At 30.2% G+C, this 17,998-nt stretch overlaps 1 protein-coding gene across 1 annotated transcript in view; it reads right to left on the reverse strand.

The window, feature by feature from the left end:
- Positions 1-17,998, reverse strand: part of LOC107449558 (glycerophosphodiester phosphodiesterase 1) — a 43,005-nt gene that overhangs the window by 9,079 nt on the left and 15,928 nt on the right. Inside the window, exon 4 of the mRNA XM_016065115.3 lies at positions 1,805-1,897. Coding sequence (XP_015920601.1) covers positions 1,805-1,897 — 93 coding nt within the window. The remainder of the gene's footprint in view (positions 1-1,804; positions 1,898-17,998) is intronic.

Here is a 17,998-nt window from a genome sequence, read left to right on the forward strand (position 1 = left end):
AGCACATGTCGAGCACAGCTGCTCAGCAATTTATGAAAAGCAAAGCCTCTACAGACGTATCTTAATCCCCTTTTCAACGAAAAGGAAAACTTTTTCCAAGAATTAAGCGTTTTCCTTTTTTCATTAGCATTTATTGGAGATTAACATTTCCGAAAATGCTTGTTACGAGCTTTTTAAGGAATTATATTTAAAAGATGATTGTTGCCAATTTAAGAGTTTTCTTACTCCTTTTTGATTTATTAGAAGGAAAATTTTGAGAATCTTGAGTATTACATTTCATTTTTGATTTAAAATTGAGGATACTTAAGTTTTGCTTGTTAAGATACTTTGTTAAAATTTTTAAATTATAGATTTGTTTCAAAATTGTGATTTATTTCTATTGCTTAAGAGCTTATTGTACAGAAAAGATAAGTAGCAGAAATGTATAGTGATGTCACGTATTTTAAGTATAGAATAAGTTTCAAAGAACTAATGTAACTGAAGGAAAATAGTTGCTTTTCAAATTGATTATTGGTTTAAAATTGAGGAAAAATAAATTTTGACTGTTAATTTACTTTATTAACCAAATTCGATCCAATTGTCGAACGAGGTCATCAACATTCCGTGCCAGATGCAATCGTCTTCCCATCATATCATGACATGGCAGAACCGCCTTCCAAAAAACTTTGTATTTTGTCAAAGAAAAAGATATTAAGAGATTCTCAAAGAAGAAGAAGGGCCCAAGAAACGTCTGTGGAACGTCAAAGAAGGATGGAACATGACCGAATTTCGACAAGCAATTCTAGAGCCCAAGAAGTATCAGAGAAACTTCAAAGAAGATTAGAAGAAGATCATGTCTCAACTAGCAGTGCTAGGACCCGAGAAACACCTGAGGAACGTCAAAGAAGATTGGAAGATGATCTTTCAGCTATTGGCCAATGATGATTTCGAAAGCAACTTTTGTATGCTTTTACAATTACTGAGGCCTTTTTAAAAAAAAACAAAAAAACAAGTCTCCACCTGATAGTTATATTATAGGTTAGGTTACCATAGGCCTTAGGTTACCATAGCAAAGTTACATCTTCAAACATCCTCAAGAGCTATAACACATCTGCAGCAGAACTGGATATGAAGANCATGCGTTCTCAATTTTGATTGGCTGTTTCGTGCGTTACTAACCAAAAGTCTTTTGTGATTGGTTATGTGTTATCATTCCACTCTCTTCTTATATATAAAGATATACATACATACATAATAAAATAAAGAATTCTTGTCTCAGTATACCGGATTGCGGGAATACTGTAGGCACTAGAAATACGACATGAAGTTAAATGAGTACAATTATAAACAAATGACGAAACCAGATTTTCGATTTTTAATTCAGAGGCGTTCAAAAAATGGAATTTTCTCGTTCACTTAGCGGAAGTCATTGTTTTTAAATTCAACTATCAACCATTCTGTTTCGTTAAATATTTTAACAATTGCATTTTGCTAGCTTATAGTTTTAATCGAAACATTTTTGGTTGGCATCTTCTGTCATACTCAATTATTTTTTATCCGTTATGCACGTTTATCTGAATGATCAACGTGATCGTTGTAGCATAGGCAGAGTGACTATAAAACTAAATAATTAAAAAACTGTAGTTGAAATAAAATAGAAATTTTTTTTTGAACTAGAAAGCAAGAAAAAAAACAAACCTTCACTAAAAAGACTTTAAAAAGTCTCGAATACCAATAAAAATTTTTTTTTTTAAGCTTAAAAAAAAATTAGTTTGCATGAGTCACACAGTACACAAATGATGGAATGAGAAGAGCTGATACTTACTTGATAAATGAAAGACGGGAAGAAAGAGGCAACTAATGCCTGCTTATAGAGTTCCTTGTGTTTCTTAAACATTTCACTCACTATAGCAACTGCCTACAATAAAAATAAGAATTCGTCTTTAATGCATGAAAACGCTTGAAAAGAGAATGTTTAAGCAACGGGAGAAAATCGCTAATGAGGAAAGTGGGCTGAAAAACATCCAAAATTTGTTTGATTGCCCGATGAAACTTCTTACTTATGCAATCAGTCCCGCCTTCCTTAGTTAAGAGAATTATTTGAAACATTTTTGGGCTAAGATTTGCAACTAAGAGCGCTTTTTAAGCAATTTCGTTGTTATGAAAATGCAAAAAAGAATCATATTTTTATGTAAAACCAATCTATAATTCCGTGCTTTTTTATTTTTGATTTTAACTCTTATTAAAATAAGAAGTGTCCTCGAAATTAGATTTTGCCAATGGATCAACTTAAAACCGTGATGGCTCAGGGGATAGAGCGATCGCCTTCCAACTAGGTGAACTGGGTTCGAATCCCAACGATGGCTGGTCGATTCGAATTCCCAATCCGGCTTGCAACTGTGCTGACGCAAAATATCCGCAGTGGCAGACGGATCATGGGTTAGAGTCCCCTTGCCGTCAGGCTATCTCTGGGAGGTTTTCCTCTCCATGTAACGCAAATGTGGTGAGTTCCATCAAGAAGTCTTCCACGAAGGCAAATTTCTCTCAGTACTTGAACCAGGAGTTCCCTTTGGAATGGGTTCAAAATGACAAGGCTACGTGGTTGAACATGGGTAGTCGTACACCTAAAAAATGGCTGTTTAATGACAGTTATAAAATAAAATAAAATGACTCGAGTTTGTTAGAAAGAGAAAAATCTAGTTTTATCGAAAAGAAAAAAAAAGTCGATACAAGAATAAATGGGAGTGTCATATCATATGTCACTCGTGTTATGAGAAACTGATCGCCGCAACAGCTTGAATTGAAGGACCCTACCGTTATTCATTTGGGGGGAAAGCCCTGTGTCGTCTGCACGTGCTGTCTGACAAAAGGAGACATTCCTCTTTCGATATTGCCTCCTCACCCCGCAGCAGCTTTTATTCGTTGAAATAGTTTATTATTTGTATGCCTCACCTAAGAATTCATTACAATGAAGCAGATTATACGAAATAATACAAATTTCATACCAATTATCGCTTAATAGGCAGGGCATTCATATACAGTTCTTTGCCAAATTATGAGACGCACTAAAAGATTCTACGTAAAATCTTAATTATCAGTTGATACTATAACAACTTTATTGTTTTTACGAGATCGTTTGCACTTGTTTAAGTTAGTGTATCCATTGCAGTGTTGCCAGAATTTAAGATTAAAAAGTAGCGAATGGGAGATCCAAAAGTAGAGAACATTTTTTAGCCCAACAAAATTATGTTATATANTAACATAAAAGGCTTCAATTAATCTTTTTATGTTATTCCTTTTCTGTAAATCCTTTCGAATCGAATTCTAATCGAAACACTTTCTCACACTTTTAAGTTCACATCCATTCCCTAAATCTGTTTTGGGCTTAAGCATGCATTAATTAAAAGTAAGACATTTTTCCCTTTGTTCTTGGTGGGAATCGCGCGACCTACTTAATAAACCAATTACAATTACTAAGAATTCCCTCTTTCCCTAAATTGAAACATTTTACGGACTTACTTTGCAAGTTTCTCAGTCACATATAATGAAGAACATAACATTTCGTGACTACTTTTATAGCTGTTCTCTGTCTAATAATTAATATATAAATTTCGTACCCTCCTTCCCTGCCTAAGACCTGTTTATATATATATATATAAATTGCAATGCATTGCGTTTAAAAGTTCGTCAAATTCAATATTCCGTTTTAACTCAGATTAAAGGTCACGTGATTTTTCCAGAAGATAAACGATTAATAATGGTTGGAGTTAAAAGCTTTTCATACTAGGCCGTGCATTTTTCCATCTATATCTTTGCGATTTCACGAGTCTATAATTTGAAGCATAGATATGGAGAGATTCTAGACTCCGCGCAGCAAAACAAATGAAGAATCCAAAACTAAAGCATTTTCAGGAAGAGAAAAAAAAACAATTCTTTTTTTAAGAAAGATAAAGAAACTGCAGACTTTTCAGAATAGTTTTATAATGGGAAAGGAAAAATATTAAAAAAATACTTCTGTAAGAAAAAAAAAGGTGCATTTTTAAGATTTGAAAAATAATGGGTAGCCCAAATTCGATTTTCAGTAGCGGGGACTTTTAAAAGTAGCCCAATCTGGCAACACTGATCCATGGGTTAAATGAGGCGCTACATAATATAAATTCGACGATTATATAAACTAGATGATATATTATATAAATATAGAACATATATTATATTAGTGCATTATAATAATTAGATCAAATGATTAGACGCACTGTAGTTTTTATTAATAATTGCACGAGTTCATCCACAATACTTTTATATTTAAACACACGTGTAATGGGTTTTAATTCGGGTGATTTTTTGACATACTTCCTATTTGTATTTATTTTTAACCTATTGCATGACAATGTTAACCCATTGATACACGAATGTAAACAGTCACGTGTAAATAATAAAGCTGTATAGAGTTATCACCTGATAATTAAGATTTTACATAGAATCTTAAAAGAGTGAAGTCTCATAATTGAAGACTGTATTCAATGAAATACTGTATAACTTCCATAACCAGATATTGACTGCAATATAATAGACTTCAATATAGAATGTCCTCATCAAGTTTAGTACACTTTTGATACGTTAAATTCATCGTAAATTAATTTATACAGGGAGATTTGACTTCTTTAAAAGAAAGTTTTCAACATTTAAAAATGATCATTATAATCTTCATATTTTAGCAGAAATACTTAAGTAACGGCGAGCTGCTAGTCTCCGAAAATGAGGAATTCAAACTGCGTTCGTTTAGACACCTTTTATTTACCTCCCTTATGGATTACTATGACTTAGCTTAAGCATGTCAAGTGAAAAACTTCAGTATTGTTTATTTTTTGAAAAGTTGTTCTTATTCAGAAGTTTAAGATTGGAGTATTTTTAAGCACCATTTTTTTGAAAATGCAAAAAGTGAACATATTTTTTTATTTCATTAATAAATACAAGGAACTAAAACAATACATAATACACAAGATTTCAGTTGAATTTTTAAATGTTTTTTTTTATGCGTAAAAATTTAAAATCAGTTTACTATCCCGAGTTATCTCGGGCAAATGATGAAAAAATTTAAATGTTAGTTTTTGTAGGATAGTTTTTAAAACAAGGAACAACACAAAGTGATACTTTCCAAACGCCAGTGAGGTGATACGCCATTTTTTTTTATTTATGGAAATTCAGTAACCATCGTGTATGCAATCGCACAAAGTGTACAATCCAACAGCAAAACTTCCAAAACAAAATTTGACACATTTCCAAACACAGCAGATTATGTTTTGTTTGCTTCCAGCCGAGTAAAAACGTGATGAAAACAAAACAAACTGATAAATTCTGCTACGAGCGAGTCTTCTTGGGTTATGAAGATACCCGAATTAACTCGGGATAATCAAGGAAGAGTCCTCAGGGTCTTCTGCTGGTAGATGTGAGTGAGCATCATAATAGACAGCAATTCTTCTTTCTCTCTCTCTTCATGCGGGTTAGTTACATCAAAAAGTTCTCCACGAAAGCAAATTTCTTCCAGTACTCGATCCAGGAGGTCCCCTGTCTTCTGGATTAGGTTCAAAGTGACAAGGCTACGGAGTTGAACATTAGTAGTCGTAAACCCCAAATAATTGGGTCGGATGCAGGGTTTCCGCTACGGTAGCTTTTTTCGCAAAATGCGAAAAGACCCCTCAAAAATGCTAAAATTCAACAAAGCATTTTCGCATTTTTGCTAAAGGATTTTACTAAATTCCATTAAAAAAAAAGCTTCCGCGAAAAACCATGACGCTAACATCCATGAAAAAAACTTGATCAAACAAGAAGGAGAAAAAATCTAAATATCTTTCGCAAGAAGAACCATGACGCTAGCGTTCACGAAAAAAACGTGATCAAACGAGATGAAGCATAGCGATCAACAAAAATGGCTAGAATATATGAGTTTCACCGAGAAGAAAAGAAAAATAAACAGATAAATAAACCAACAAATAAACTAACCAATAAACTTTACAGAAACTGAATTACTTTGTGAATGGGGATTATTTAAACACATCTTAATGCAACGATGTAAAAACATGTCATTTAATGAATTACTTTTATTTTTATATACCAATGATGTGTCTGAACAGTACCCATTAATAACTTCTGTTATAGAGTATTGTGCAACAATACCAATGCACACTGTTGACTGTGAAAGGGGCTTTAGCTGCCTTAATTTGATTAAAACTAATATTCGAAACAGGTTGTTAATCAACCATGTAAACAATTTGTTAATGATTAATATTGAGGGCCCTGAAAGTGCATTTAACTTTCAAGAAGCATTTGTAAAATGGGCAAACATGAAAGAAAGGAAGATTGTTAATTATAAACCAAAATGTTTTGATAAATAATAAATGTGTTTTTTTTTTTTTTAGGTATTCTTTTTGATATTCTTGTACATTAAGCTATTCTTTGTCAGATAACTTACAGTACTTGTTTGATATAAAGTAATTTTATAAGCCTAATGGCATTTTAGCATTTTGCTAAAACTTTTTTTCAGATTTTAGCTTTTTTGCTAATGAATTTTTAGACTCAGCTTAAACCCTGGTCGGATGTTCAACGACGGTTTTAAACTGAAGTAAAATAAGATTGGAAGATAACATATTTTAGCCAAGAGGCCTTTTATTGTTCCTTTATAAGCAATAATTCAACACTCCAATGATTTTTATCAGTATTCAATGAACAGCATAAGCGTTTGTAAAAAATAATTGTTGGCACACAAGGTGGCTAATATGAGTACCAAAGAATCTAGTTTTAGAACACATTTGCGACTTATTCCAAAAGGGCAACTGTTAAATAAAAACTGCATTTCTTATTTGCCCTTTTATCATATAAAAAAGAAGCTGTAAACACTTTTAAGCACTCACAAAATATTTTTATGCACTATATGCATTAACAAAATAATTTTCAAAGACTTTATAGGATAAAAAAAAAAACTTGTTTCTGACAAAGAACTCTTTTTCTTGATTACATTAGCCATTTTAAAACGATCCATAGATTTTTTGGGTTCGATATCAGAGGTTAGAAGCCTGAAATTAAGAATATTTTGCAAAATGCATTGCACACCGAACCTAGCTCAGTATGAGGACTCGCAAAAAACCTGTAAAAGGCGTTTTTATACTACCGACGGCCGAAATAGATTGTGGGGTTGAATGGAACAACGCTTTTGCATAATACGTGGCAAAAATAGACATGGTTAAAGAAAAAAAAATCTCATTTTCGAAAAGGAAAAATGAAGCACTTTTTAAAAACGCCCAATGAAAAAAAGCACCTTTAAGCACTTTATAAAAACGCTATGCACCATGTTACAATACAAAAGATTTTTCATTGAAATTTAAGGACATCCTCTTTCTGAAGAATATCAAAATCACATTTTCAGAAGAGCTGTGTATGATTAGTAGATGATAGAAAAAAAAAACGACATCGGTAACAACCTTATTGACAAAAGCAATTTATCAAATTAATAATCTGTATTAAAATTCATTTCGTCTAATTAATTAACCTTGAGACTCATTAGAAGGGAGGTACCAAAATCCATTTGTCAAGGTTATTAACGATTCGTTTGACGTTTATCGAACACTCTTTCTTTTATGAGAATAAATTTTTATATATGTCTGTCGTAGGCTAACTGAATAATCCGCCTCTTTCCAAACAACCTTTCATACTTTTTAATCAGCCAGACACTTTTAAGGCTTTTTGCCAGGAAAGGACATCATTTAGCCAAATTTATTTCAAACAATAAACCTAAGCTATCGAAGACTTATTGTAAACAACAATAAACCCTAGCAAATTCTATGCATAATTAGCATAAAACTAAAGGTTGATCTCCAGGCACATTACCCTTCCCAATGAGCCTGATTTTTTAAATTACCCTACGATACGTTATATAAATAATAAAACGTCGCTTTTATCCAAAGAGGCGCTAAATTTTATAGAGAGTTGGATGAGATGAACATTTAATAACGTAAAATCACTAGGAAGACCAACAAATAAGTTGCTCTTCCTAGTGATTTCATATCACTAGTTAACTGCAGCTGATATAGACTGTGTAGACACATCTTTCAGTTCCGTAACGATGATTTTGTAGTTTCTTACCCCGTAAGAAGAACAGGTATTTGGTTTTATATAATATGACTCAGTTCTCGGTGATAGTTTAACAGAAATAACGCAATATTTTGTCACACTACAGTTTTGAAATTTTTTTTTTTATTTAAGATATATAATTTTTATATCATAATTCAATAAGTATTTATTGCAAGATTTTCACAGCTCATTTAAGGAAATAAAAGTATACAATATGTAAAAAGACCTCAAACTAATCCTTGTACATTAGTTCATTTTAAAATAACACTTTATTTTTCATAGCGATGTTCTTTTCCTTCTGTACCTATTTCATAACCAACCCAATTTTGAGTTAAGGACTACCATTGTTCAACTCGGCAGTCTCGTCGTTTTGAGCCCAATCCAGCAGACAATGGCACTCCTTCCGAGAAGAACTTTTTTTAATGGAACGGTTTTTGCAGTGAGACTTGCCCGGAAGGACTGTAATAAACAGAGTTATAAAATATAGAGTGTGAGACTACAAATCTTTTGTATTCAGAATCACGGCTGCATGATGATGATGAAGGGCAGCGCTAAATAAGGAATGAATGTTCAGATCGGCAAATGAGATTTCGCAAAAGGTAGCATAGACCTATCTGAAGAATGGAGTATTCAAGTTAGAATGTTAATGAACAACAAGTTAATTAAAATATAATTCATTCTTGTCTTTTACTTATTTATTATGTATTTTAGTGTAACCGATGATACATATTTTGTTTTGTGTCACTTCGATGCGTAATAAGTTTGTTCCACATGGCTTCCTGTTAAATATATAGAGTGGACATATTTTCGAATGATTCTCTTGCTCGATTAGATGGTTACGTTTGTCACATGCAGTCTTAAATAAAAGTAATACTTAAATCCAAACAGAATTGCACTTCAATAAATGTGTCATTGTAAATTTTTTTTCAAATATAGCTGCCAATTTTTAATGCCTGCTTCACTTTCAGAAAAATTAGCCTTCCACTATAAGCATCATTTTTCAGTGTTGCAAAAGTTTTGTATGAGTCGCAATGACAGTTTTGAAGAAAAAATATCACTTTTTGAACTCGTTGAAAAGTCTAGTTTATTATTTCTTGTCAAGTGAAAGTAATTTTTAAAAAATTCTGACGATTCTATTATAATCCCGTATTCATCGTAATATCGGAACAAATAAAAGAAATGAGGGAAAATATGAACAAATTATTTTTATTTTAATCGTGACAACTATGAGCCCTTACATTAAACTTTATTTCAATGAGAGTTATTGCATCTTAGATATATATTTAAGTATTTTAACGATCTTATTTAGATATGTTTGATCTGAAACTAAGGAAAAAAACGTTTTTTTTGTGTGTGCTCTTTAACGTTGTTTGCCTTGGTTTTGTATTTTAGCACAAAGGTCGCCCACTTGTGTATTTATGTTTGATCTGGTTCCAAAAATTTTAATTCGATATTGGAATTATTTACAGTGGTGTTTTTCTTAAGAACATTTTTTTGTCTGTTTGGCCTATTTTCATTACTTGCACTTTTCAATGAGTGAGATGACACTTTGAATGATTACTACAAGTCAGCTGGCATCTCAGAACGATGTTCACATTAAAATGTGGAGTCGCGATGGTTCAGTGGATAGAGCGTTCGCCTTCCAATGAGGTGAACCGGGTTCGAATCCCACGACGGCTGGTCGATACGAATTCGCACCCGGCTTGCACCGACCACAGTGCTGACACGAAATATCCTTAGTGGTAGACGGATCATGGGTAAGAGTCCCTTTGCCGTCAGGCTAATCATGGAAGGTTCTCGTGGTCTTCCTCTCCATGTGACACAAATACGGGTTCCATTAAAAAGTCCTCCACGAAGGAAAATTTCTCCCAATACTTGATCCAGGAGTTCCCTTGTCTTCCAGATTGGGTTCAAAATGACAAGGCTACGGAGTTGAATATTAACAGTCGTAAACCCAAAAATTGGGTCGGCTGTTCAACGACGGTTATTAAATAACATATTAAAATGTGATCGAATCTAAGTAAAAAAAAAGAAACTAAAATTTCCAGTTTCTGTATTTATGATAGACTGACATGATTTGGCGCCTATCCTCCTTTAACTCAAATATAAATAACATTCGTTTTTAGCATCATCCATTGGCAGGAAGGTGGAGTTGTCAACGCCACTTCATTCAGAACCTCTTCAGAAGACACGTTGAAAAGTTCTTTTCCTTCGAAGATTTACTCTAGAATGTTCGCCCAGATGGTATCTTCACTGGTGTTCTGTTTAAACCGAAAGGTGTTACTGATATACCCACTCTATAAATACCTTTTCCCCAAAAACACTTTTTACAACTAAAACATCATTCGAACGGTTTTGCATTCTTTAAAATGACGCAAAAAATATTTCAACTATTATAAAATAAAATAAAATAATACATTTTTACTAAATGGACGCTGAAAATTTTTACGCACCTAGAAAGTCATGAAAAATCATGAATTTCGGTATTGAACAAAATGTGCCATGATTTTAACTATTCTTTTAAATTCTATGGATTTAGGTCTCCGAAAAATTTAATTTTAAAAATAGAATCCGAATCCCCCCAATTTCGTGGTATTCCGAATATCTGAATTTCTAACAAAATCTCCACTCACAGTTATATTTTATTAAAATATAAAACGTTTTTATCCTGTTCTTTAAAAATTAGGGTGTTCTTCCAAAAAATGAAAGAAAAAAGATCATTTCTAGAGCGAATTCTCTTTTAAACTTCTGTGATTTCAGAATCTTTTTTTATTATTCTTATTTTTTTATTTTATCAATTTAAAATTCTAGCTGAAGTAAGTTAGTCATTGTCGAATTTTTTTTTAAATTCTGAAATGAGAAGAGAAAATTCAGTAGAATTTCTTTCCTTTCCGATGAACAAGAAAATTATCTTTAGAATATAATTCTGCAAAAGAAAAGAAGAAAGAAATTTATTTGCTTTTTTTTTCCCGCTATTTTATGGCTTCAACTCTTACTTGACTCCGTTTTTAAAATTTAAAATCAATAAATAGGAAGATGCAGAGTTTAACAGTTTTGGTTCTACCTATCATTTCAGAATGTTATTATAATCCTTTTTAAAATTAATTGTTGTGTTTTTGTGGGAGAGAATAGTAACTTCGTTAAGTCATGAAAAATTCTTGGAATGAATCATGGAAAGTCATGAATTAGAAAATCTAAAATGTAGCAGATAACCTGTAATTATTATTTTTCGTATGATCATCTTTGGATTAACGAATTTTATAATTGCGTGTTAAGATTTTTTTTAATTCGCTTTATGAGTTCTCGATATATAGAATACGCAATAAGCAAAATTAAGGAATCCAAACTTTGAACCGCTCACTTGCCCAAACTATTAAGACTCTATTTCCCAGATTGCTGCTACCCTGTATATTTTGGGGGTCAAGAATCCATCCAAAAAAAAAAAAGGTATGTTTATTTAGAGAAAGTACGTTTTTGTGTCTCATTTTACAACTTAAATTATCGTCTGCAGTAATCAATTAGCATACTTGAAGTTATCCATTGAACCATTAAGATTGAGTTCTAGAATGTGAAGATCCGATGATTAGATCAACATCTTAAGATCACTCCTTTAAACCATTAAGAATAAGCTCTAGTACGATCTGATCATTAGAGTACAATTCATCCAGGGTGTTCAGTTTTCTTTTTCAGCGCATGGCGCACACTTTATGTTTTAAGAAAAACTGGAGGAAAAAAAAACATTCACAACCATTTACATATTATAACGAGGTGCGTAGCGTTTTTAAAAAAGTGCTTAAAGGTGTTTATTTTTGATTTAAGCGTTTAAAAGCCCTTCAAGGAGCTTTTTTTAATTCGGGGTTTGGTAAAAAGTGCTTCATTTTCTACCTTTAAAGTGAGACTTTTTTTTTTGCCGTCTCGATTCTCGTTCTAAATTACAAAAAATGCATGATTTTTCATAATTTTCTCTGCACTATTTATCAGAAACTAGTTATTCTATCATGATGATGTAAAGTTTATGAAAATGTTTCTCAATTTTATTGATTTTGTGTTTATAAATTAAGAACTTTAAACTATAAAAATTTTTTTTATTGCTGCACAGATCCTCATTATGATTTTTTTGTTTTTTGGAAAGTGATTAAAAATATTTTTTGAGTACTTAAAAGGTGTTTATTTTTTTTGAAAAATCTGGCTACGCATCCTGTGAAAAAATATTATTAATAAATAATTAAATTTTAATGCGAAACTTTGATTTGAAGGTCTAAAAATGTTTGAATACTTCGTTAATATGTGAGAACATATGTTTTAATTTATACGTTTAATAGTCTATTAACCTACTCAGTTTTTAATTAGTGCTACAGGCATGAATTAATATCCTGGCCTTTTTTCTTTTTGTTTGATCAAAAAGTACCATTTCAACTAACAGAATCTTTTTTTTTCTTTCTTCCAAATACCTTTCAGTAGAAAAAAATGAGACCCATCATTGTCAAAACCAGTATGCTTTCATTTCAAAAGTTAAGTCTGAAATTGAGTATCAGATGAATAGGAAATAGTTTTAAAAAAAAAAAAACCTTTTATTTTCCTCACAATAAACAATTGCTGAATCAGTTTTGGAAGTTAATTGAATTTAAAAAAAAAAAGGGAAACAAATCTAAAAAAAAAAATCCAGAAAAAAGTTGTGATCGCCCTATTACGATTACTGGTTACCCATGGGTCAAATGTTTTTTTCTTTCTGGATGGACTCCGTTAAACATTTCAAATCATGGGTTGCTGTCTCCATGCATGTTTGTTACTCAAAGTCACAAAATACTTTTCCTTCTTCAGCATACATATTTATATTAAAATCACCGTCAAGCCAGTCATTATACGTTCATAATAAAAAGAATATAAAAATACTTTAAATTATTATTATGTAAATACATTGAAAATGCCTTGCTTGTGAAAATAAAAACAGCAGCGGTGGCCATAGCAACTGTTTACTATTACTCTTGAACAAAGTCGAAAAGTGTGTGGGTGCCATCCAAGACTATGCTAATGGTTAAAAATTTAGTTGAAGTACTATTTAAAATGTAAATAAATATTGTAAACTATTGTTGTATAACTGAAAATGAAATGTAGCAAACTGTAACTGGGTTGTTTGTCTAAATGTTAATAAATATTATAAATGTTCCTTGGATAAATAGTTTGATTTTGACTTGATGACTATAAATAGGAGTGTAAATAAGCAGAGCTTTGAAATATTAGCTTATAAAAAATGTACCAAGTTTTATTCATTTTTTAAATTACGATTTCAAGTGTTGAGTTTTAAAAAAAAATGATTATAAGTAAATTTTTTAAAAAAATGATTATAAGTAAATTTAAAAAAAAAATGATTATAAGTAAATTTAAAAAAAAAATGATTATAAGTAAATTTTTAAAAAAAATGATTATAAGTAAATTTAAAAAAAAATGATTATAAGTAAATTTTTAAAAAAAAATGATTATAAGTAAAATTTAAAAAAAAATGGTTATAAGTAAATTTTAAAAAAAAATGATTATAAGTAAATTTTAAAAAAAAATGGTTATAAGTAAATTTTTAAAAAAAATGATTATAAGTAAATTTTTAAAAAAAATGATTATAAGTAAATTTTTTAAAACAATTTAGGATTACGATAAACTTTTAACATATAAAATGAATAAAGCATGCATTTTTTAAGCTTTAACAAAACAAATATATACAAAAATCAAAATCCTCTTCTGGGCATGTGAGGAAAACTGCAATGAAAATTTAATGAATATTTTTTTAAATAATTTTAGATTAGAAATTAAATTAATTTCGAAATGTACAATTATGACATAAATTTTGTATTTATTCTTCTTCATGTTAATGACTGCATTAGACAAGAGGTTTAAAATGCAAAAATCCTAAACGTTAAGTATTTTCTATTCTCCGATTTTAAATTTGCCCGCATATATTAAAATTATAGCTGCATTTAATATAAAAATAATTTTAAACATATATTACTACACGGGGTCTTAAGTTTAATGGCTATTGATAAAATCCGCTCGTTTTGTCTCAGTTTTTCTTTTGAAATGTAAACAAAAAGGGAAAGGGATTTTACCACTTTCTCTAAAAGTGAAGTGGCTTCGAAAATCAATTTATCCCATAAAATGCGTTTGAAATGTTCTAAAATATTTTGGGGAAATAGGGAAAGTGAATCTAAAAGAAAAGTTCGTTGGATATAAAATTCACTTCCGCTATTTGGAAGTTATTTTACGAAGAAATTTCCAAACTGTTCTTGGTTCCTCGAAGAAGGACAAAAATCGTAACAGAGAGAAATTTGCAAAATGGAAGTTCGTCCAATAAAGACTGTAGTTTGATTTTGCAGTCATGTTATTGCAAAAGTATGAAAGATTCATAAAACTAAATATCAGTGGTTGTCACTCAAATCTGTCTCATATTAAGAGACAATCACCTGTGATCAATCTTGAGTGATCCATACTAGTCTAGCTTTGATAGTTTTAATGGTCTCTGAATAAAACACAAAATAATTAATAAATCAACCTTTTCCCAACTTAGATTACAAACTTTCCAAGTTTAATTATTTTCCAAATTTTTTTTGTCACGTCTTTTTGCAATCATTATTTTGAAAATAAGAGTATTTTACACAAGCAGTCCCACATATTTAAACAAAGCAAAAATGAAGAAATTTTTTTTCAAAAAATTAAGGACTTTTTCGAAACATTAAAGACCTTAAAAATAGTATAATTGTTTATTATCAAATATACCACCAGTGACAGTGCCAATTATTTACCCTTCTTAAAAAAAACCCAAATAAATAACAATAATATATTTTAATTATAATGTAAGTACTACTGGTATAATTGTATTCATGAACGGGGTTCGCCAAAATCCGAACAGGCAATTTTCGCAAACCCGGGTTGTGCTTTTTATTAAAAATATTTTCAGATTGCTAAATGTTAACATCTATGAAACTAATCCGTATTTCATTTTAAATGATTTAATTGAAATTGAATAGTAAAATGAAGCACAGAAATTAAGATTTGCAAATTTTTTCATTCATTAAAAATAGAGTCATAAATAAATAAATTTGAGAAAAACATTGAAAAAATCATGAAAAGAAAGTTTTTATATTTCGCTGCTAGGCATGCATTTGTGGGTCAATCATGTAAAATATTCAGTTATGCCGAAAAGAAAAAGCTAAAAAATTTTTTTTCTCTAAAATGCTGTACCCTCAATGCAAGGTCTCATTCTAGGTGATAAAAGAATGACTTTTTTGAAAAATATTTTTAGAAAAATTGAAAAACTCGTCCCTATCAAGTACAGCGATACTAAAAACTTTTAAAAACCTTGTACCAAAATTAAGAACTTTTAAGGGCCCTTATTTTCCCCCAAAAAAATTAAGCCATTTTTAAGGACCGTGGGAACCCTGTTATAACTCTCTGCAAGGCTGAACAAACATAATAACATAAAAAAAACTTTTGTCAGGAAATATCTCGAGTATTACTTTTTCCAAAGAAATGTTCTTTTTCTTGCTACAATTATTGAACTACTTATCAAATATCAAGAAACTGTACTTCAACAAATAGTGCCTTCGGTTTTCGGAAAATTGTGCCCCAGAACCTTCGAATATTGTGTAAGCACACCTAGAGAGGGAGAGGAGGGGGGGTAGTTGATGTGGGTCTTTGAGCAATATCAATGTAAGACACCAAAGTTCCTTTAGTGTCAAAAATCCCTTATAAATTTAAAAAATAATTAATTTAGAAAACAAATAATAAAGTTTGAAAAACATACATTTGAAGAAAAAAAAATCTTCAATGTTAATGGTAAGATTGAGCCTATAGTGATTTTTAACTGCTACATCTGACTATGAAACTGTAGAGATGATTTTTTTTTCCAACCAAATTCCAATTATAAAAAGTTAATTTTTAATAAGGACCACTTAAAATGGCAACAGTAACTTTTTTCATTATTGACATCATTTTTTTTCTTTGTCAAAACCATCGATTTGTTACACAGGACAAAAACCCACACTTGCCTTACTATCGATTCTGACAGCCTTCAATAATGTTTTCCATGATGAATTATTGTTATTCTTTTGAAGAACGAAAAGGGAAAATAAGTTTTATTGCGACAGTTAACAGAAATAAACTTCGCTCTAAAGAAATATTGAGTGAAACATTTTCTGTTTTGAAATATATACAGTCGAACCTTGTTTACGCGTAATTGGCGAGATTAACATAATTATTTCATGTTAACCAGATTTCAACTTATCTGATACATTGTGAAAAAAATTTATTACATGCTACTAATAAATATTATGTACTACATTTATGTATGTAAACAATACTATTATGTATTAAACAAATAAAAATTTTAACAACTTTAACTATTTTATTTAACTAACAAAAGCGGAAAGTAGAAATAACGTTCCTCAAAATGAATAACACTTTATTCATATTCTTCTTATATCTGTGCTGTTTTCAGTTTCCTTTCGTGTTACGCAATAATCAGCCTGAATGTTTAACAAGTAATATACAATAATAATAGATTTTTTACTCATGGGACTGAACACATGTTTCGTGTAAAGTGATGCTTCGCATGAAGCGATTTTGCGTTAATAAGGTTCAACTGGATCTTGCTGTATACTTAGTTCTGAAATAGAAATCGACGCAAAATATGGTCCAATTTCAAAGAGCATAAAAAAAATTTTGAAAGTTTTTACATAAGTCAGTAACAAAAATGATGGTTCGCAGGAATATAAAAGTTAGAAAGAGATGTAACTCAATGTATTAAATTATATTTTTATATTTACTTTAGTCTCATTATATGAGAAGCATTGCAAAAAAATGAACTTAATATTTTTACTCTCAATAAGCATGTAATTTCAGCCTCAAATTAATTAACTGTATCACCTATGTTTTTCCATTATTAATCTAGTTCTTCAATAATTCAAAAATAATTTCTTAGAACTTGACTTCAATAGTTATACAGCAGTGTCAAGAACTAATTAAATCACTATCATATACATTTTTTATTAGAGTAATTTAAGCATTTTGAGAGAATATAAACTTGTATTATACATTTTTTAAAACTTATTTTCCAATTGAAAAGTATAAAAAAATATACATATTTTAAATTATGGGAACAATAAACCAAAATTTTCACCAAAAATTCGACTTTTTGATTTTTACCATCATGCAAATACTAAATATAGTATAGTATAGTAGACTATATAGTTTGGGCATCATTTAGCAGACTGTCATGTATGAGATGTTAACTGTTCCCGTAATAAAAATGGATTTGAAAAAAATTAGATGAATACAAAATTATTTTTTAAATATTAAAAGACTTTTATATTTTATTTTAAATTATTTGAATAAACTATTTTTCTGGTTTCTACCCCATTAAAAGGTATTGTACACTCATGTTTGTGAAAATCGCAACACAGTAAAAGAATTACGCAAATTGAACCAAACATGACATTTAAAGTGAAGTAAAGCATACAAATGATTATAATAGTAAAGTTATTGTGAATGCACCCACTATTGTGCATGTTTACTTATACTACTATCAATAATATGTGGAATAAATTTCATTCATTCCATAAAGAAATTGTCTGAAAAATACCATAGTGGGAATAGGGTATTTTTTGGAATTGCCTACAAATACAAACAAATAGGCAGAAGGCAATGCATCTCAATAGATAATTCAGATGATAAAACATATATAAAAACTAATTTTTATTAAAAATTATGATTTCATTAAACAAAATTTTAAAGAAACTAATTGAAAGGCAATATTTAATAAATACTATCATAATAATTCTTAAAATTAGATTATTGCAAAATCTTACGTAATTGTAGGGAGATTGTAATTTGGAGGGGATTTAAAAAG

The sequence above is a fragment of the Parasteatoda tepidariorum genome, chromosome 9 (assembly GCF_043381705.1).
Source record: "Parasteatoda tepidariorum isolate YZ-2023 chromosome 9, CAS_Ptep_4.0, whole genome shotgun sequence".
Classification (NCBI taxonomy): Eukaryota; Metazoa; Arthropoda; class Arachnida; order Araneae; family Theridiidae; genus Parasteatoda; species Parasteatoda tepidariorum.